The 17842-nt window shown below is 40.8% G+C and overlaps 1 protein-coding gene across 2 annotated transcripts; it reads right to left on the reverse strand.

Moving 5' to 3' along the window:
- Positions 1-58: 58 nt before the first annotated feature.
- phtf1 (putative homeodomain transcription factor 1) lies at positions 59-16542 on the reverse strand. Of its 2 annotated transcripts, XM_050037750.1 has the most exons (17): positions 16193-16540; positions 15145-15270; positions 13282-13338; positions 13123-13192; positions 12795-12953; positions 11023-11203; positions 10638-10758; positions 9789-9986; positions 9421-9666; positions 8217-8345; positions 7522-7791; positions 5115-5246; positions 4933-5019; positions 4523-4678; positions 4267-4362; positions 2581-2706; positions 59-879 (listed from the first exon to the last, which is right to left on the reverse strand). In XM_050037750.1, the coding sequence occupies exons 2-17, from the start codon at positions 15178-15180 to the stop codon at positions 859-861; spliced, it is 2085 nt and encodes a 694-aa protein (XP_049893707.1). In that variant the 5' UTR covers positions 15181-15270; positions 16193-16540; the 3' UTR covers positions 59-858. The 2 variants fall into 2 exon arrangements, with proteins under 2 accessions (XP_049893707.1, XP_049893708.1); XM_050037751.1 differs by lacking the exons at positions 59-879; positions 2581-2706 and adding an exon at positions 2735-3728 and having other exon boundaries at positions 16193-16542.
- Positions 16543-17842: the final 1300 nt, after the last annotated feature.

The following is a 17842-nucleotide window of genomic DNA, read 5'->3' on the forward strand; positions in this document are numbered from 1 at the left end:
ATCCCTAATTTAAAAGTGCTGAGACAGGATACAGAGAGGGCTCTGCAGAGGAACCTGATCCGTGCATGAAAAACATTTATTCACCTTTATCAAACATTGTCTTTAAGCATAACTATACAAACGTTGCATAGTTATTTCATTCAATAATGGTCCTCGACACAAGAGACAGACAGTGGTCAGAGACTCATCATGACTTTACAGGTACCATCACAAGTTTGTGCTAAAACAGAATCCCCAAATAAATAAAGCCCACTTACAATCACAATGTTTCCTCTTTAAATAGTACAAAAGGTTGAAATCAAAGTTCAGTCCTGTGAAAATTCATCTCATGAAGCTGGCAGCCCATTTTTGATTCACCGGCTTTAGATAGCACGCAGCTTGTTTTACAGTTAGTTACACTGATGAGACACATCAGGGAGTAAGACTAAAACTATCTAAATTATGGTCTGCGTTTACACTTCACATTGTGTCCACACACCTGCACAGGTCACGCTTGGAAAATCTGGATGCCACAGAAGCCTGACACGATCACAGACCTCGAACGCACCGCTATATCTAACCACACACCGAGGGACATTCAAGGGTCAGAGGTTAGGCACTGGGTTAGTGATGTGGCGCATGGACGCCAGCTGAGCCGCCAGTAATGATGTGTGTGTGAGCGATTGTCAGAGCGTCTCAGGCTTGTGGATGCCTGATGAAACTCTTTTAAGACAGAAGTTTCAGCTGGAAGGCACAGACAATGAATACACAGTCAGTAGGTTTGCACTTTTTGTTTTTGTAGATGAGACGCTGTGTGCAGCAGACGAGGGGAGCCTCTGGTCTCCAGTGTCCGACTGTTAGTGGTTTGCTGTTTTCACATTAAGGCTTGATTTTCCACAGCTGGAAATGAAGCAGAAGAGATGGAGCTTTGATTAGAGAAAAACACAGACACATAATCAGGTCAGAGTGCAGCATCATCTACAGTGGTGCATCCCTCGTTACAGGTAGAGTTAAACATTTTGTGAAGTACACTTCATGAAGAGTTTTGATCAATACAAGTCTCATGTCTGTGCAATAAACAAGGTGCCAGAGCCAGGAGGCAATTGGGTCATCTTATCTGAGCATAACAGCTGTTCAAAGTTCAAAATTACACCTTAAGATCATTGATCAACCTGATGCATGTCTTTGGTTTAATCCGTACACAAACATAAATTAAAAACTATAAGCTGTGGTTGATAAGCGAGCATTAGAGGTGACACTAGAGGAGGCAGCCAGGCTAGCTGTTTCCCCCTGCTTCCAGTCTTTATGCTAAGCTAGGCTAACTGCCTGCTGGCCCGAGCTACATCTGGCACAGACACATGTGAGGTACACAGTAGAAGTTGCTGATTTATGGTTGAGTGCTCAACACTTTTGATAAGTGTCGCTCGACAGAAAACAAACAGCTGCGTACCATTCTCATGTTAGGCTTCAGTGAAAGGTTTGAAGTCATCTCCATGTTTTTTTTTTAACACTGTGAGGCTTTTCCAGTCAAATTTAGTGAAGCGTCATCTGCACAGACATTTGTTTAAATCGCACAAATCTCCTTCTGTACATGTGTTTTTAACTGAGCTGTATCCTCATTGACTGATCTGCTCCCAGTCTGTCTGTGTGCGGCAGATTCCCGTCACTCGCTATGATGGGCTAGGACATAATATCAATGAATCAATAACAGAAACACTATTGATTTCTTCCCGTGGAGCTGATATGAAAACTATTTTGGTTCAGTAAATGTCTGCTGTCAGTCAGCCTGGTGAAGAAAGTTTGACCGGCCGCTGTCCTCTCAGCTCCCTGACAGCTGCTGCTAACAGATGCTAGCTACTCTGGTGAAAGATGCTGAATGCAGGTCGGAATTGATGTGGATTGATGTCCGCAACATTCAAAGTCCTCCAGGTGCACTACATGACAGGAACATGTCAAGCAACACCTTAAAATAAGTCATTTCTTTCGAGCGACCCTCATCAAAAGTGTAAAATTAAATTCCAAGGCCATCTTCTTCTTCTTCTCATCAGTCACATTTTGAATTTTTTAAGCCTCAGTATGCTTACTTACAGTAGCTTGATATTTATCTGCCAGATGGCCATGACCAACGCAAGAAGGTTTCTGAGATATTACTAAGATATCCCTGTAGGCCAACACACAGTGTAATATGAAACTATGAATGGAAAGTTCCTTAATTTGCATTTAAAGGCTGCTCCAGCATTGTATTATAGCAATTCCATAAAGTTCAGGTATTCACAAGACGGGGATATTTTAAAATCTGTTTAAGCTGAAGCAGCTGAACTCAAGATGATGTGAGTTTAAGTCCCTAGACAAGCACCAAAATCACTGGATCCTAAATTTGATGCATGATGCAACTGACTGGTAACTACCCATGTTTGTAGTCTCCAAGCCAAACTCCAGAGAGCTCCCTCTGGAGCCAGAGAAGGTATTTTACAACCTGCTCTCACAGGCTGAATTGTGCTTCATGTGACGGTAAACTGAACTGGATGTGTGAAACTGAGTTGAGCTCCCTTTAATCTGTTTTGTTGTGTCTCTTTTCACATTCAGCAGAAAGTCTCTCACTCTAATGTTGAAGCCGAGCAGGTCGCTGACCACAGCAGACACAGCGGACAGGATGACCACTCTGGTGATGTTGTAGATCAGAGGGTTCACGGTCAGACCCAGTAGTCTGAATGGAGTATCCAGCTCCTGGGGGAGGGGAGAGGGAACACAGTGTCATTTTGACTTGACAATATGGGTCAAAGTCAGAAGTTATTATGGATGTTATTTGAAATATCAGTTGTAACTTAAGTACAGAAGGTGATTAGGTTGTTAAATATTAGAATCATTTAAGAAAAAAAAAACATCACTCTAGATTGTTTTGGTGTGAGTTGCAGAGTGTTGGAGATATCAGCCGTAGAGATGTCAGCCTTCTCTCTAGCAGTTTCACGTAGGAACTATTTTCTTTCTACTGAGCTACACCCACCAACCGTATCACGGAGCAGAACCAAGCGTGCATATACTGCTAGCTCACATAGCACCACTGAGCTAGCTAATGTTACAGCTCAGCCAAGGAGGATGTTTACATCTAAAGACCTTTGAATTCTGAGTCTGTTTCTTTCAAATTTTTAACCCGTCATCTGAAAAAATCTTTAAGCACAGAAACCTTTCATCACTCCCTCCCTGTCTTTCATTTGGCACTGCAGCTGTGTGAAGGGGCAGAGCTGTCCTCCACATTCTGTGTGCGGTCCACTTCCTCCTCCTCTTCGTCATCATCCACCTGAATATTACTATCTGACCCGTTGAAAGTGAGCTATCAGAGTTATGAAATTATTCTGTGTGCACCGTTCTTCTGTCTTGTTGTCGTGTCCAAAACCACATTTTCTTCACTGATTCTTGGTCCGTCTCTAAAGGCTCTGATGGATGTGAAAAACGCAGAAGATTGAACCTGTTCTGAAAATTTTAATGATGGATGAAAATTTCCGACTTAGTGTGCAAACATAATTGACACAATGTGAAGTCGTATTTATTATTAGACATGTGACAATTTCAGACGAGAAAGCACGGACTCAGTGTGCAAAGGCCTTAACTCTCTCGAGCAGGAGCCTGTTGTCCATGAGTAGATGCACGCTTCCTTCTGTGTGGTGATACGTTTGGCGGGTGTAGTTCTAGTGGACGTCTCTGCAGCCAATATCTCCAACACTCAGCAACTCATACCAAAACAATCTAGACTGATAAATGACACGACAAGTAAGAGGAAAAATATGTATTTTTAATTTGGGATGAACTGTGTGCCGCTATAGTATGGAGTCAAGCACAGTGGGTCCAATCACAGGGTCCAGATTTCTCCTCAGTCATTAGTTCAAGGTCCACACAGTTTAATACATTCAGTGTCATACTTGTATTTGGCCATGTCCTTGAGCTAGTTTGCTGTCTTTGTCAAGTAGCTGTCTGTTAGTCACTCATGCTACAGCAAGAAATAGCACTTCAAATTAAAAGCTCTGTGTTGGAAATTCCCAGTACTTCAAAATAAATCATGTTTTTTACAAACTTGACACGTTGGTAAGTCACTTGCAGTCCATTCAGAATAGACCCCCGACCCACTTTTGGACTGGGACCCACCACCAACAACTATGAGTGAGATGTTTTAGGTCTGTTGGTGGAATACTGTATTCTGAAGCAAAATAACTACAATAATTCAGACAAAGCCACTCTCTATAATAAATACGACAACTTCTTATCTAAAAAAAGGAGCTGAAGTTTGCTTACCTTCATCAGTTTTGTTGCTAGTTTCAAAACATTGTTCACTATATTGAGTTCCTCTTTCTTGTTGGGCTTTTTCTCCATCTTAAGATACAAATTGATCTGCAACAAAAAACAGTTTTACATTCTGTAAATTGTACAATAAAATCACAGTAATTTATTCAAACCTAACACTGAATCAGCTGATGGTGTCGCCCGTAGTGCTGACGCCACTGAGAAACAAACCTGTGACCCCGTGTGTTTTGCAGACGCATGCTCTTACCTGCTCAGTGAGCAGCACTGAGGAGTTGCTGTATTTGCAGTTGGTCTCTGAGCCCAGCGTGGCCAGCCGTAACAGAAAGAGGACGAGGGAGGAGGCCCACACCATCAGCTCCCAGTTTGTCAGAGACTCTAGGAATGTCTGGTGGTTGTGCAGAAGCTGAGGGAGAGCAACAGAAACAACACTGCTCATACTCGCAGCACTCAGCACTTTGCTGTTGTGAAAATTAGGACTTCTCCGTATCAAGCAGAGCTTACAAAGCTTTATCTTCACTCAGGTAATAAGATTAGACAGTTGCACGTTTTGTCTTCCTGTTATTTCACCTCTATGCAAGACTCACACTATCTGAACAACGTTATTAAATTTGTGTTCTCTAAACAGATCAGATCTGCTCCGGCGGATATAAAACTGACCTGGGCACAGATGATGAATGAAATGGAGAGCGCCAAAAGGAAGATAGTGGAGACAATGACGTCAACGGAGCGCTGCGGCCCTCGTCTCTGCAATGAAGGAGCAACTCAGTGACACACTGTTACAAACACAAGTCCATGCCAACCCTCAGTGGTGAAACAATGATACAAATATAGATACTAACCCTGAGAAAAGAGCGGAGTGACAACCACATCTTTATGTTCTGGACTTTCTTCAGCCTGAAATGAGGGATCTCTGATTTCTTGGCCTTGCGGGCTGAAGTGAGGTGGCTGAAGAACTTGGCGAATAAAAGTCTCTGTTTGGGAAACACGGACGTACACTGTCAGAGATGCAAAACACCAAGCAAACACTGCGTTTCATCAGTAGTTCCACTTCCCCTCATTCAGTTGCCCTCAGCCCTTTTCATTACATAACAGCATACATTGCACTGAGGTCATCCGAGGAGCAGCGGCAGAGAGGGCGGGGGAGGAGCAGGGGACTGAAATGGAATGCACCGGCGCTTTTATACCTTCAGTCCAAACTATGATGGCACAGCCGCCAGTTGTAGGCTGAGTGCTAAACTGCTTTTTATAGATCATCACACATACCTGCGGACTCCTTCCAATGAGACGAAGACTTTTCTGTGTCTAATTGCAATACAATTTTAGGCGCTTATTAATTAGCTACATCTGTTTCTGATTCAGAAATTTCTGTTTTTGATCTGTATCATGATTAATCATAACTAACCATAAAAGAAGAGATCACACATGCTGAACAGAACAACAACGTGAGTAAATATTAACTGCAATTAGTTATACAGCATTTTTTCAGTTAAATATTAAACTATCAATGAGATTGACTATGGAAATTAACTGCTAATAGGTGAGTGTACACATGTAAGCCTGCCTATACAGACCTATAAGACATATAAAAACAATAATATTAAACTTTATTGCGATAGCACCTTTCAAAACACAGTTACAAAGCAAATAAAACAAGATAAGAGAATACACAGAGCAAAACACGCAATAATAAAGCAGTTAAAAAAATCACCAGAAGGCAGTTTTAAACAAGTAGGTCAGAAGTGATTTAAAAGATGAGACTGAGTTTGCAGCCCTGATCTCCTGGGGCAGGTCATTCCAAAATCGAGGTGCTCTGACTGCGAAGGCTTCATCACCTTTGTGAATTAATCTAGACTTCGGAACAAGAGAAGATGCATCTGAGGAACTCAGGGTGCGAGAAGGAGCACAGGGCAATAAAAGAAGTATTAGGATAGATCTGAGACTGAAAAGCATGTCGGATAGTGAATTTATTTAATTTTATTTTTAATTATTATTTTTTTTATTTATCACTTTATTCGTCTGCTAGTGCAACAAGTGCTTTACATATTAACGCCACCTAATTACGGTTAGTAACCACCGTTATCGACTTGCTCCCTCTGCCCTTTGAAGGGTCGATCTCACCAACTTCACTTCAGCTTTTCAGACAAATGGCTGCTGGGATTCCCCCGAGGGCAGGTCAACAAGGACATGTTGAACGACTAATGAAACACAGTCAGAGGTAAGCAGGCCTGCACAGAGTCAAGTGGGTGATTCTGTTTCAGTGCTTCTGATCTGCCACTAGAGGGAAGACAAGCTAACTAGTGAATAACTGGACTGATGTGTGTGGATGGGTTAACAACCCACAATCAGCTGCAATAATACTTCCTCGCTTTTCACTCCCTCAGTTTACATTTAGCAGTCATTAAATGTCCAGCCAGACATGCCATACTGTATATTGTTAATTTAAGAATAAGTTGTTTGATGTTTTGTGCCAGTGTGCTGAAAGGTTTTCCAGAAAGGCCAATATCTGTACAGGAGAAGATAGATAAGAGTGGCCATGTTCCTGGGATATGAGATCCATGTGGACATTAACGGCCCTAGGAATGTAAAAAAATATACTGACAGTGCAAAACTGATAAAATATAACATGATTGGATTTTGTCACCGCTGTCTCCTACTTCAATTTGGGGCAATAATATAAAGCTTTCGAGCAGTTACCAAAATGCTTTGGGGGATTCAAGCAGGATGTATAATAACGCCATGCTGTTAGTGAGATAGCTGTAGGCTACACCTTTGGCTCTTCTTTCAAATCAATATTTCTTAACATTTTGCTAATGAACGATGAAAAGTCTTCCCAAATTAGCTATTAGCAGTTCCTGTTTACACTGTAACCATAAATGTACAGCCAACTATCAGGGGATTAGCTCTGATATTGAAGAAAAATCACAAATATTGCCATTATGAGGCAAGAGCTAAGGATAAATGGAGCATTTTCTTTCTATGATTTCTAAGAAGATTCAAGGACGTTTATATGAGATATTGAAAACCCCAGAAGGTGTAAATCCAGCTGAATCTAACAGTATGTGTCACGTCTGTGTATTCAGATTTAACTGGGTTACGATACTGAGATGAAGGAGTGTGACTTCTGACAGAAAATTGTATAAATCAGGTTCAATGTGTTAAAATGGAAAAAGTTTAAATCTAAAATATAAATATAATGGAAAGACATTGCTGGAAATAAAGAGCAAACAATACGAAGTCAGCGCTCACCTGTTTGTACGTTCTCTCTGCCACACACATCATGAAGAAGAACAGCCCTGTGAGGCAGACTCTCTGCACCGCCGTGATAAAGAAAAAGGCGTAGGCCTGGGCATCATGCTGCCCGATGGCCATTTCTCCCAGCTCTTTCAGGGACAGGGAGCCAAGGCTCGACATGTCCAGACGCTGAGCCAAGCGGAAGGCGAAGGGAAGCAGTGCCAGGGTGGCAGTCATCAGCCCGCCAAGCACAAGGTAACCCATACCCTGCTCCACCATCTTCACCTGTGATGAAACATGAGATACAGAGAGAGAGACAGGAGGCATCTTGTTATGCTGCCACATTTTTATGCTGATAAAAGCTACAGCGACTCAGATATCACCGTGTTAATGATCACAGCTTTGTATGATTTTGCCAAAGTCTTCAAGTGATTACACATGTCAGACAGCTTAATGTTCAACAGAGTGAGAATATCACGTTTTGGCATCTTAATGAACATGTAAAGTTTTATCTGCCTCTTTATTTCATTACTGAAGAAGCTATACTTACACTACATGACTGTGTGGCAGATAAACTGGAAGATAGTTTGTAAATACTGAACTTAAAAATCTGCATTATTATACTTGCATTATGCTTCACAAGCTTATTTAGGGTAGGTTGCTACAAGCAATCATTAAATTAACACCAACATAAGGAGGATAGTGTATACCCGTGTGAGGATGATCCCACTGATCTCCAATACTGACATGTCTATTTTCTTACACTCGCCCTGCTCCCATATTATGGCACTGACACGGTCCTTGGATGGGTGACACGCCTGCAGCCACGACAGCTGGTTCTGAAATCAATCACAATAAATAAGATCCAGTTAACTGATGGTTTCCAGTGCGGTGTGGAGTACTGCAATGGGCTTGGGCTAAATTCAGATTATAGAAGATGGTCACAGTCGACAAAAAGTCCCACATGGAATTTTGACTGAAGGGACAGACACATGTTTTTGTGTCCAAGTGACAAATGGAGACAACAACCTTTGAAACTGATGCAGTGTAGAATGAGACCGCTGCAGCTGTCAGCATCTGAACAAACTGCAGTGTGACCACTTGGGGCATTTGTGCACTGTCTCTTTAAGTCCACTAAAAGTGTTTGTTTTTGCCACTGACAGGCTCAGATTCTGTCAGTTGTCTGACAACATTTTGGAAAGGATCCCTACAGAGATAGACCTTTCTGTTCAAGAGTAAGATCCATTTTGTGTAACCAGAAACAGCCCGGAAATCGCCAAAAGCACCAGACTCCATTTAAATAAACAGTAATTTTAGCATGTATAGAGCCAGCATGTTCTCACATCTTACTGGGTGAATTAAGAGTTTATTTCAACCAAACCAGAGTTGGCGACTGTTGGGACAGTGGAAAGGTGAACCAAAACAATTTTTGCAAGTTTCATTTTGTTTCTGTCAACTCTAAATTAAGTGTGTTTTATGATGATAAAATTAGTCTTATGTAAATGGAGGCTGGCAGGTTTGCTGATAGTGAGTTTGGAGCTGTTTCTGGTTAAACAAAAATGATCTTACTCTTTAATAAACAGGTCTATCTCTGCAGGGATCTTTTTCATTATGTTGTCAGACACTTAAAATAATAATCAGAGCCTTTCAATGGTATAAACAACTTTACAAGGGTGAAAATTGACAGTGAACGCTGTCCATTAACATTAAATTGCAGCCTATTTCGCTGCAGCAGTCTCACTGAATACTGGACCAATTTTAGAAATTGTTGTTCCCATTGGTCACTTAGACACAAAACATGGGAAAAAAAGGGTCCTGTTTAAAATGAAGAACTTAACCTTTAACATTTAGACACAGGAAATGTTTTAAGACAAACCAGCTGTAGAAGACCGTTTAGATTTTTGGTGATCTTACTCCGGTGATTCCCTGCTGAAGGCTCTCATCGTCACTGCTCAGAGTGGTGGTTTGTGGGAGCGTCATGCCAGCGTTGTACCTCCCGTTCGCCTCACTGTCGCTGCTCCCCGTGGAGCCGGTGTCCGGCCCTTGGAGAAGCTCCTCCCACAGCGTGTCATCAGTGTCGGAGGCCGGACGAGAGCCTACGCTCGGCCTGAGGCGCTCCACCTCTCGAGGTTTCACTTTGATGGAGGCCCCGCTCACTTCCTGTTTTCAGTACATAAAGAGTTGTTTTAAATCATGCTTGTTCAGTATCAGGAACACACAACGAATTGACAGTAAACGTTTAACTCCAGATTAATTTAAGACACAGTGACAGTGAGGTTTACCTGAGGTCTTACTGTGGGTTTGGGGTTAGACTTTAGGTTTCTCTTCCTAACAGAGGGCACCGGTGCAGATGTCGGCCAGGTTGGAGAAGGGTGTCTCTCTTGAAGAGGTACTGGAAGGGTGACTTCCACTGGTTGTATGCCCTCTTCTTCCTCACTGGAGAGCTCGTCGGATGCCCCAAATCCTGACTTTCTTTTGGTCTGTAAGAGAATATCCAAACACACAGACATCTTAAAAGTCATTTGTTACTCCACTCTGCACAACACAGAAACACTTGAGAGCACTTTTGACAGATTTGAGCTCGCTCCTTCTGCAAATGGTGCTGTACAGAGAGATGAGCCTCCTGCACTCATCATGATGTCAAAACTAAACATACACATTTTGTTCAAGTGGAATTAAAGACCTTAAGGCAGAAGCAGCTTTGAACACAATCCTGCATGACAGGAAATCACCAAAATAACAAGACCACTTGACAATCTAATGAAGTACAATAGCGCTAAAGTAAATAAAATGTCGATAAAGGTTCTGATATTTATTACAAGCTTATAGTCACAGTCGAGGAGGATCATCGATTGCATTAAAGATACAGGTGTTGGAATCTGTCTGCCTTTCTACAGATACCGAGACAACAAACAAAACAATGAAAAATGAAGATATTACAGATCAGTTAAACATCAGCCAGAGGCTAAGTAATGCTGAATCTTGACTGCAGACGCAGAATTTTTATTCTGACTGCTTTTCCAATAACGCCCACCTGTATTTATTGTCTGTTTTTTTTACAGCTGACACACTGTAAATTGGTCCCTTCATACCACAGCACTGAGACTGACTAGTGAGATGAGTGACTGTACCCTCCTCTCTTCAGTCCTGTATAATCGCTGGCTTTCTTCAAACTGCCAGGGCCCCTGCTGCTCTGTGTCCCCGCTGTCATTCTTTTCTTCTGATTTTTTCAGCCCTCTGCCCTTCCTCGGCCTGAAGGAGACGGAGTAACAATAACAGTCAAAGACAAGAGATTGAAGATACAGCACGCATCACAAAAATGAGCTCAACCCACAGAGGAGTGACAGAATTATCGAGAGAATGAGAAAGGCTTTAGTGACTGGAATAACTTTTGGTTGATTAGAAGTCTTTGGGTCTATTCGTGTGCGTAATGCGGGAGTGTATTCAGGTGCCAAGAGGTGAGAGTGTGTTTGTAAAGGCAAATGAGTGTGCAGTGCCTAACAATGAGAAAACCACCTCCGTCTGCGAGCAGGGCTGGTGGTGCAGCTGGCAGCTGGACTGCCCGAGGGCCACCGGCTGGACTCGGTCGACACAATCTGGCAGTGCACGGTACCCAGCAGCAGCATCAGACACATGGGCCCAAACACCTCGCTGGCACTCGCCCCAGGGACCTCCAAGTACAGCACCACTGCTGCCACTGAGGGGAGCAAAACATTTGGCAACAGCAAACAAAACGGTCTCTTAGGGGAGCCATTATAACTGAATTCATGCTTGCTAATGAGGTCTTTCTGTGCTGCTCAGGTGTGATGGGTAACACGGTTATTGTTGCACACAACTGAACATAAACTGTGACAAATGGAGACACTGACCTGAGTACATATATAAAATAAGAAGTGGGAATTTTCTACACTTCCTTTAATGACAGAGTGTGTGTTTTTCCAAGGCTTAGCAAAGACCAAAACCCTTTGTGTTTTCACTGTTGCTGCAGAACGACACACTCTCAAAATGTCGCTGTTGCCATAGAAGTGTTTTAAACATGAGTGAGTTCATTTGCATGGACATGAACAACCTGTTCTATGAGGCTTATCTCAGTTCTGATCATATGGAGGACGTGGTGTGTTTACATGCTAAAACATATAAACAAGACACTGCAGAAACACAATCATAAACAGGTTCTTCTTGTCTGTGAAATTGCACTCAGTGTATAAAGTGTGCAGAGCCTCTTTCTACTAGTTTTAAATCATTACTCAGCCTTGTTTGTTAATTTATTACAGCTTGGCCCCATATATTATCTTTCAGTCTATGATTGGTGAATGTATTTAAAGAGGAGGCTCATGAAGGGATTACAATTCTTACAAACCTCTTCTCCGAGGTACATTTAGGAAAACTTCATTGAATGACAAGAATGAGCAGAACTGAAATCTTTTGTAAGTATGGAAACTACCATGTAAGTATGGTGCCATTGTTGTAGCAAAACTATTTGTAAATGTGTGTGGAGAGTTGTGTAACTGTGTCTCAACACGTGATGTGAGTGTGTAATCGATTTGTAAATGTCTAAGAGAATCTCTAAATGGATACTGAGATTTCTGAATATGTAGAGGAATCTGCAGATGAGTACTCAGAATCTCTGTGTGTGTAATCTAATTTTTACATTTAAAAAATCTCCAAATCTGTATTAAGATTTGCAGGTGTATTGAAATGTTTAAATGTGCAGACAAACCTATATGTGAGAGAGATCTGCAAATGATTTGTCTGTACTGCTCTGCGTCTCAGTAGCTATACAGTCTATATACCACCAGTCGGCAGTAGCACCCGCTGATTTTAAGTGTGACGATGCTGGGTGGGGTACTGGTTATGGCCAGAGGCATACATATATATATATGCTGCACCGATTGCTTCAGCTGAGGTGACGTCAGGTCAGCTGATAGGAGTGGATTGACGTTTGAGTGTCAGAGGATGACAGGAGGCAGGAAGAGAGTGATGGCTGCAGCGTGGAGGCCAGTGAGACAGTGGACAAGGAGGGAAATGGGACGAAACACTCAGTGCAGCGTCTGAGCATACATCTGTGGCCACAACTACTAATCAATTACAGACATGAATTGGATACAGTTACACAACTCTCCACACACATTTACAATTTGTTTCAGTACAATAATGGTCACGTGTGTTACTCGAGTCCTGGTTCTTGTCATCGTGTAAATTTCTGAGGTAATTTTCAAATTTAGGGAATTTTCCCGAGAGACTCAGCCCCAGTGTGAATAAGATTAGATAAGAAATGGTGAGCTAACCTTGCATGAAGTACAGCACAAGGATGCATGAGGAGATGGACTTGGAGGTCACCTGGATCCACCACTGGAAGAAGAACGGGAACAGCAGCACTCTGACCAGACCCTTCCGAGTCAGAGCGGTCCAGGGACTCTCTGGTTTGGCTTTGCTGAATGTTGATCCTGAGAGGAGAAATGAGGAAGTCTCTTACACAGCTTCACCGAAACCATTACATTCATTACGACTATATCTCTCAGCTATACATAGTCCTGTTTGTTTTGTTGCTGCTAATTGTTTAACTCTCATTATAGAGGCTAAAGCAAGAAAAAACTACTCTTTACTGATCTTCACCTCTTACTAAGTCGACATCGATGAGGTCTGGCTTGATTTGACACGTCTTCCTTGGTTTGCTGTCCAAACCCTAAATGAACAACAAGTGGTATTAGTGCGAAAAGCACAAAACAAATGCACAGATATTTATTTCGTCACACAGACTTGTAGAAGTCTTACATTTAGATCCGCTTGCTCCAGAGATTTCTCCCAGACTTGTTGATCGTAGGCCCCGATCTGTAGCAACAACAGAACTATTAGCATCATTTACTCAGAATGAAACACTACAGGGTTATTAGTCAAATTGAGTGAGCTCATATTTACTGCACAAAGGTTTTCCCCCGTTAAAATGTCATATAAAATACACACACATGCACAACCAGGACCTATACATGCATTAAATGGAGAGATGTCAGAGCAAGGTCTGCCTTGGACAAGCGCCCTGAGCAGTTGCCTCGCTCAAGGGCAGCTCGGCGGTGCCCAGGAGGCAGTGTGGCACCTCTCCAGCCACCGGTCGACATTCCATATTTGGTCCGGACAGGGACTTGGACCAGCGACCCTCTGGTTCCCAACCCAAGTCCCTATGGCCTGAGCTACTGCCTCCCAGTTCAAAGTCACTGTTTAAATTATGGTACATTACTCGTGACTATGATGAAGATGCAACTGCTGTCAAAACATTAGCCCTCAAAACAAGGTTGTTGCCTTTAGTGCTCCAGTGTACTTTGGACCAAATCTCTGATGTCATTCCTGGTGAGTTGTTCCAATGAAGCCATAAAACACAATGTTCTTTTACATGTTTCTGACTGAGGGAACAGAGCTGATCTGAGTGTCTTAATAAACACACTGAGGTATAAGGCTGTAAAAACTGTTTCAAATGAAGAGGGTAATTAAAATGAACAGATTTAAAAATGAATATTAACCAAAGAAATTTTCATCTGGTGTTTAAAGACTTCACATCAAGAGCCTCACTCACATCAACATGATGAAAAATTTCAAAATAAACCATTGTAAATCACATTAAGAGGGTAAAAGATGCGACTCTTTTGATTGCACATTACTCCAAGTTCATCAGCAGAAAACACTTTCTTCTGCACTCCCCTGCTTTTCAGACATGTCACCACACGCCTGAAGCCTGGCGTCAGATCTTATTGACACTTTATGCAAATCAGATGAAACACAGCTGAGCTCTTAAAAAGACTTAAAAAAAAAATCACAGGGAAGCACAATTTTGTGCCGGCGGCGGCTTTGAGTTCTGTCAGGCTCAGTAAACATCCCTCTACGTGTTTTAACATATGTTAACCTGTTGAAGAGGTCACACCTGTTTTTACCAAATTTATTTGGTTTGTACGCTGTCAGACAAAAACAGGAAAGGTAAACAGAGAGTGTTGTTGTTGTTGATCTATAAGCAGTGTCCCTGTCACATATATAAATCCCAGTCTTGAATTAGTATGTGCTGGTTCTCTCTGAGACCATTAGCATTTGTGAAATAAAATTTGCCTTTTTATCATACATATATGTAATGTTCTGCAATAACAAAAGCATAGGAATTGAAAACAGATAGAAAGGTAGGGGTGGGTCCAGGTTAACAACAATAGAATATGTCAATAGAGGAATAAACTGTAGATGTGCATGGAGAAGATTTGTGGTGAATGATTGTGATGATAGGGAAGCAGCTGTGTGCAGTTGGTTTGGGCAATTAAGTATTTGAGTCATTAATGATATTTGTGGAAGGAGTGATAATAGAAACAAACAAAAGAGCAGGCAGTAGAGAGAAAACAAGACAACTAATATTAATTAGTGGATGAATAAGTGTTTCTGTCTGTGTGAGAATGTTTTCAGTGACTAAATCTAAGTCGTGCACATCCTTTGGAGAACATGCTCTACATCAATCCCCCCAAATTTCACACATATGCATTCATAACATAAATGTGTATTTTGTGTATCTTTGCCAATTATCACAAAATCCACAGGATTAAAAAAAGCTTTTAACTGTGCAAATTAAATTTTAAAAGCAGGTCTTTAACAACAGAGTATTTGTCTTACCTTCTCTTGATACCAGGCTATTCTGGCCATTGTCATCTGATGCTGGAACCAGTGAAGTCGCAGTCAGGTCATTTCACAAAGAGCGCAGGAAACAGAGAGCGCTGGGCAGAAATCCAGATTTGTTCACTGAACAAAAAAGGGGCATGAACACATTGAACCTGACATAAAAGCACTGGTGTATTGTAAATGAGTACATTTACTCAAATACTGTGCATAAGTACAATTTCAAGGCACTTGTACTTTGAGAATTTACATTTTATGCTATTTCATACTTCTACTTCACAAAATCTCAGATGGAAATATTGTTCTTATTCTCAACTACACTTGTCTGAGAGCTATAGTTACTTTTCAGATTTATATTAATAATTATTATTCATATCAATCCATTTATAAATTATGTTATTACATATATAAACTACCAGGCAGTAAATACACTTGCATATACTTCTTAATTCAATATATTTATCTGACAACACTAGTTACAAGTTACTTTACATATTCCATACAAAATCTAATCAACAAATATGGAGTATTATTGATTAACCAACCTGGCAGTACATAAAGTAGTTGGACTTTCACCTGTACCAGCTGCAATGAATAGTGATGCTTAGACATGAATGCATCATTACTTATATTCTGAAATAGGCTATTCTGCATCGTGGGTACTGCTACTATTGGTACTTTTGGTAGGCTATAGTTAACACAAACACACATGTACTTTTACTTAAGTAACGTAAGTAACGTTTGAGGTTTTGAATGCAGGACTTTTACTTGTAGCTCAGTATTTTTACACTCTGGTACTGATACTTTTGGTTGAGTAAAAGCTCTAGTACTTCTTTCACCACTGCATAAAAGCAACACAATAAAAACCAATGGTACACAGAGGACACTAATGCTAAATGTAAGGTCAGCTGTAGCTACACTGTGACGGTGTAACCGTTAGGTCACTTCTGAAGCAAGCATCTGTTTACGGTAAACAAAACCTTTGTAACCACGTAAACGTTAGCTAACACTAGCTGCCCGTTAGCATGAGGCTAAAACAACTCACCTGAAATGAAACAGTACGGGTTTACTGGCCACAAACTGGAAGCTACCTTTAATAACCATCACAAACTGGTCGGTAAATACTTTCTTGTCATCAGTTTCAGGAGCGCTGCGGCGTCTTGTTGTCTAACGAAGCTAACTATTAGCTACGCGCTTCAGCTCAACTGACGCTTTTCGACGCGATTAATGATTCGTAAATGTCACATTTCTAAACTGTTTTCTTCGTACGCACACGTCTAGTTACCGATACGTTTATTTCAGGTTCGCTGTACTTTACTAACTTCACTTTTTGTTTAACGTTTGGCTCCGTCTTCCGCTTCCCTTTTCCGGGGTTTGTTGTGCCTGTGTGGACTCCTCTCTTCCCTAAGTACAGTCTTTCAGGCGGTGATTGCGCTTGCTCAGGCTGCATTCACAATCATTTTCTGGTTGTATATTGACAGATAATAAACCGCTACCATTATGGTGTACATTAAAGCAATCATTTGTCCTTAAATCTTAACATAAATGTTTACCGGTGAGGCTTTTTGCGCACTCGTACAGGTCATATGTTGCCTGAGATGCTTTCCTACGGGCAAAATAAACACACATTCCTGAAGTTATTCCTAACAGTCCAGCCAATCAGAGCGCAGCAAGGGTGAGACGTTCAATTTAGGTTAGACATGACGATAATAATGATTAGAGCTGCAAATAGATTAAATCAATAAAAATAAATTATTTTACTAACTGATTACTCTGACAATTAATTTCCAAATTATTCTTTTGTTCTATAATATTTCCTAAAACCCTGTGAATGCTTCAAAATCAGGACCAAAATTTTGGACATACCGCAACCGCCCTATAAAATGTTTGATTAACCACCAGCAAAAGTCTGTAAAATTGTCTTCATCCACATCTTCAATTTAAAAGCCCTCCCCATAACGCCAGTGATACAATTCTGGTTGACAACTTCCAAATCTAACTGTTTTAATGAATGTCTGACCTTAAACTACCCTTATTTTTTACATTTTTAAATACTTTACATACTTAAATATTTTATATATTAGTGTTAAACACTTTATTTTATGTTTAGTTTAGTTTATTTGCACATACACACGTATAGAAAAAACAGGAAAAATAAATTAAAAGTTAAAACATTGTGCTAGAGAGGTTAAAAGCCAAAAATGGCTTATCAAGCTACCTCCCCAATTAAATAACAACAATCATACATAAAAATAAAAAGATTAAAATGAAGACTGCATAATTAAATAAGAGTCCCAGACTAAGAAGTATAACAAAATTGTTAAAGATGCACGATAAAAAAAGAAAAACACAAACATATTACACATACATCTATAAAGTGCTGAGTCTTTGCAAATTAGAGTCCTTTTCAGATGTTTTTTTGAATAACGATACCGTAGATGATGACTGTAGAGATGGAAGAAGATTATTCCAAAGAGATGGTCCTCTGTATTTCAGTGATTATTGATTAAGAGAAGTCCAGCAATAAGATAAAAGTTCTTGGAGTGTCTTGTGAAATATGAGTGAATGTCTGAGGAAGACTTTAAAAAGTTCTGATAATCACCAGGCAAGTCATGAGTGAGATGTACATATTTATACACGAATACATAGATGTGGTATATTCACATTAAAAATTGATAAAAGCTGAGATTTTCTA

The sequence above is a fragment of the Epinephelus moara genome, chromosome 24, assembly GCF_006386435.1.
Source record: "Epinephelus moara isolate mb chromosome 24, YSFRI_EMoa_1.0, whole genome shotgun sequence".
NCBI classification, from domain to species: Eukaryota; Metazoa; Chordata; class Actinopteri; order Perciformes; family Serranidae; genus Epinephelus; species Epinephelus moara.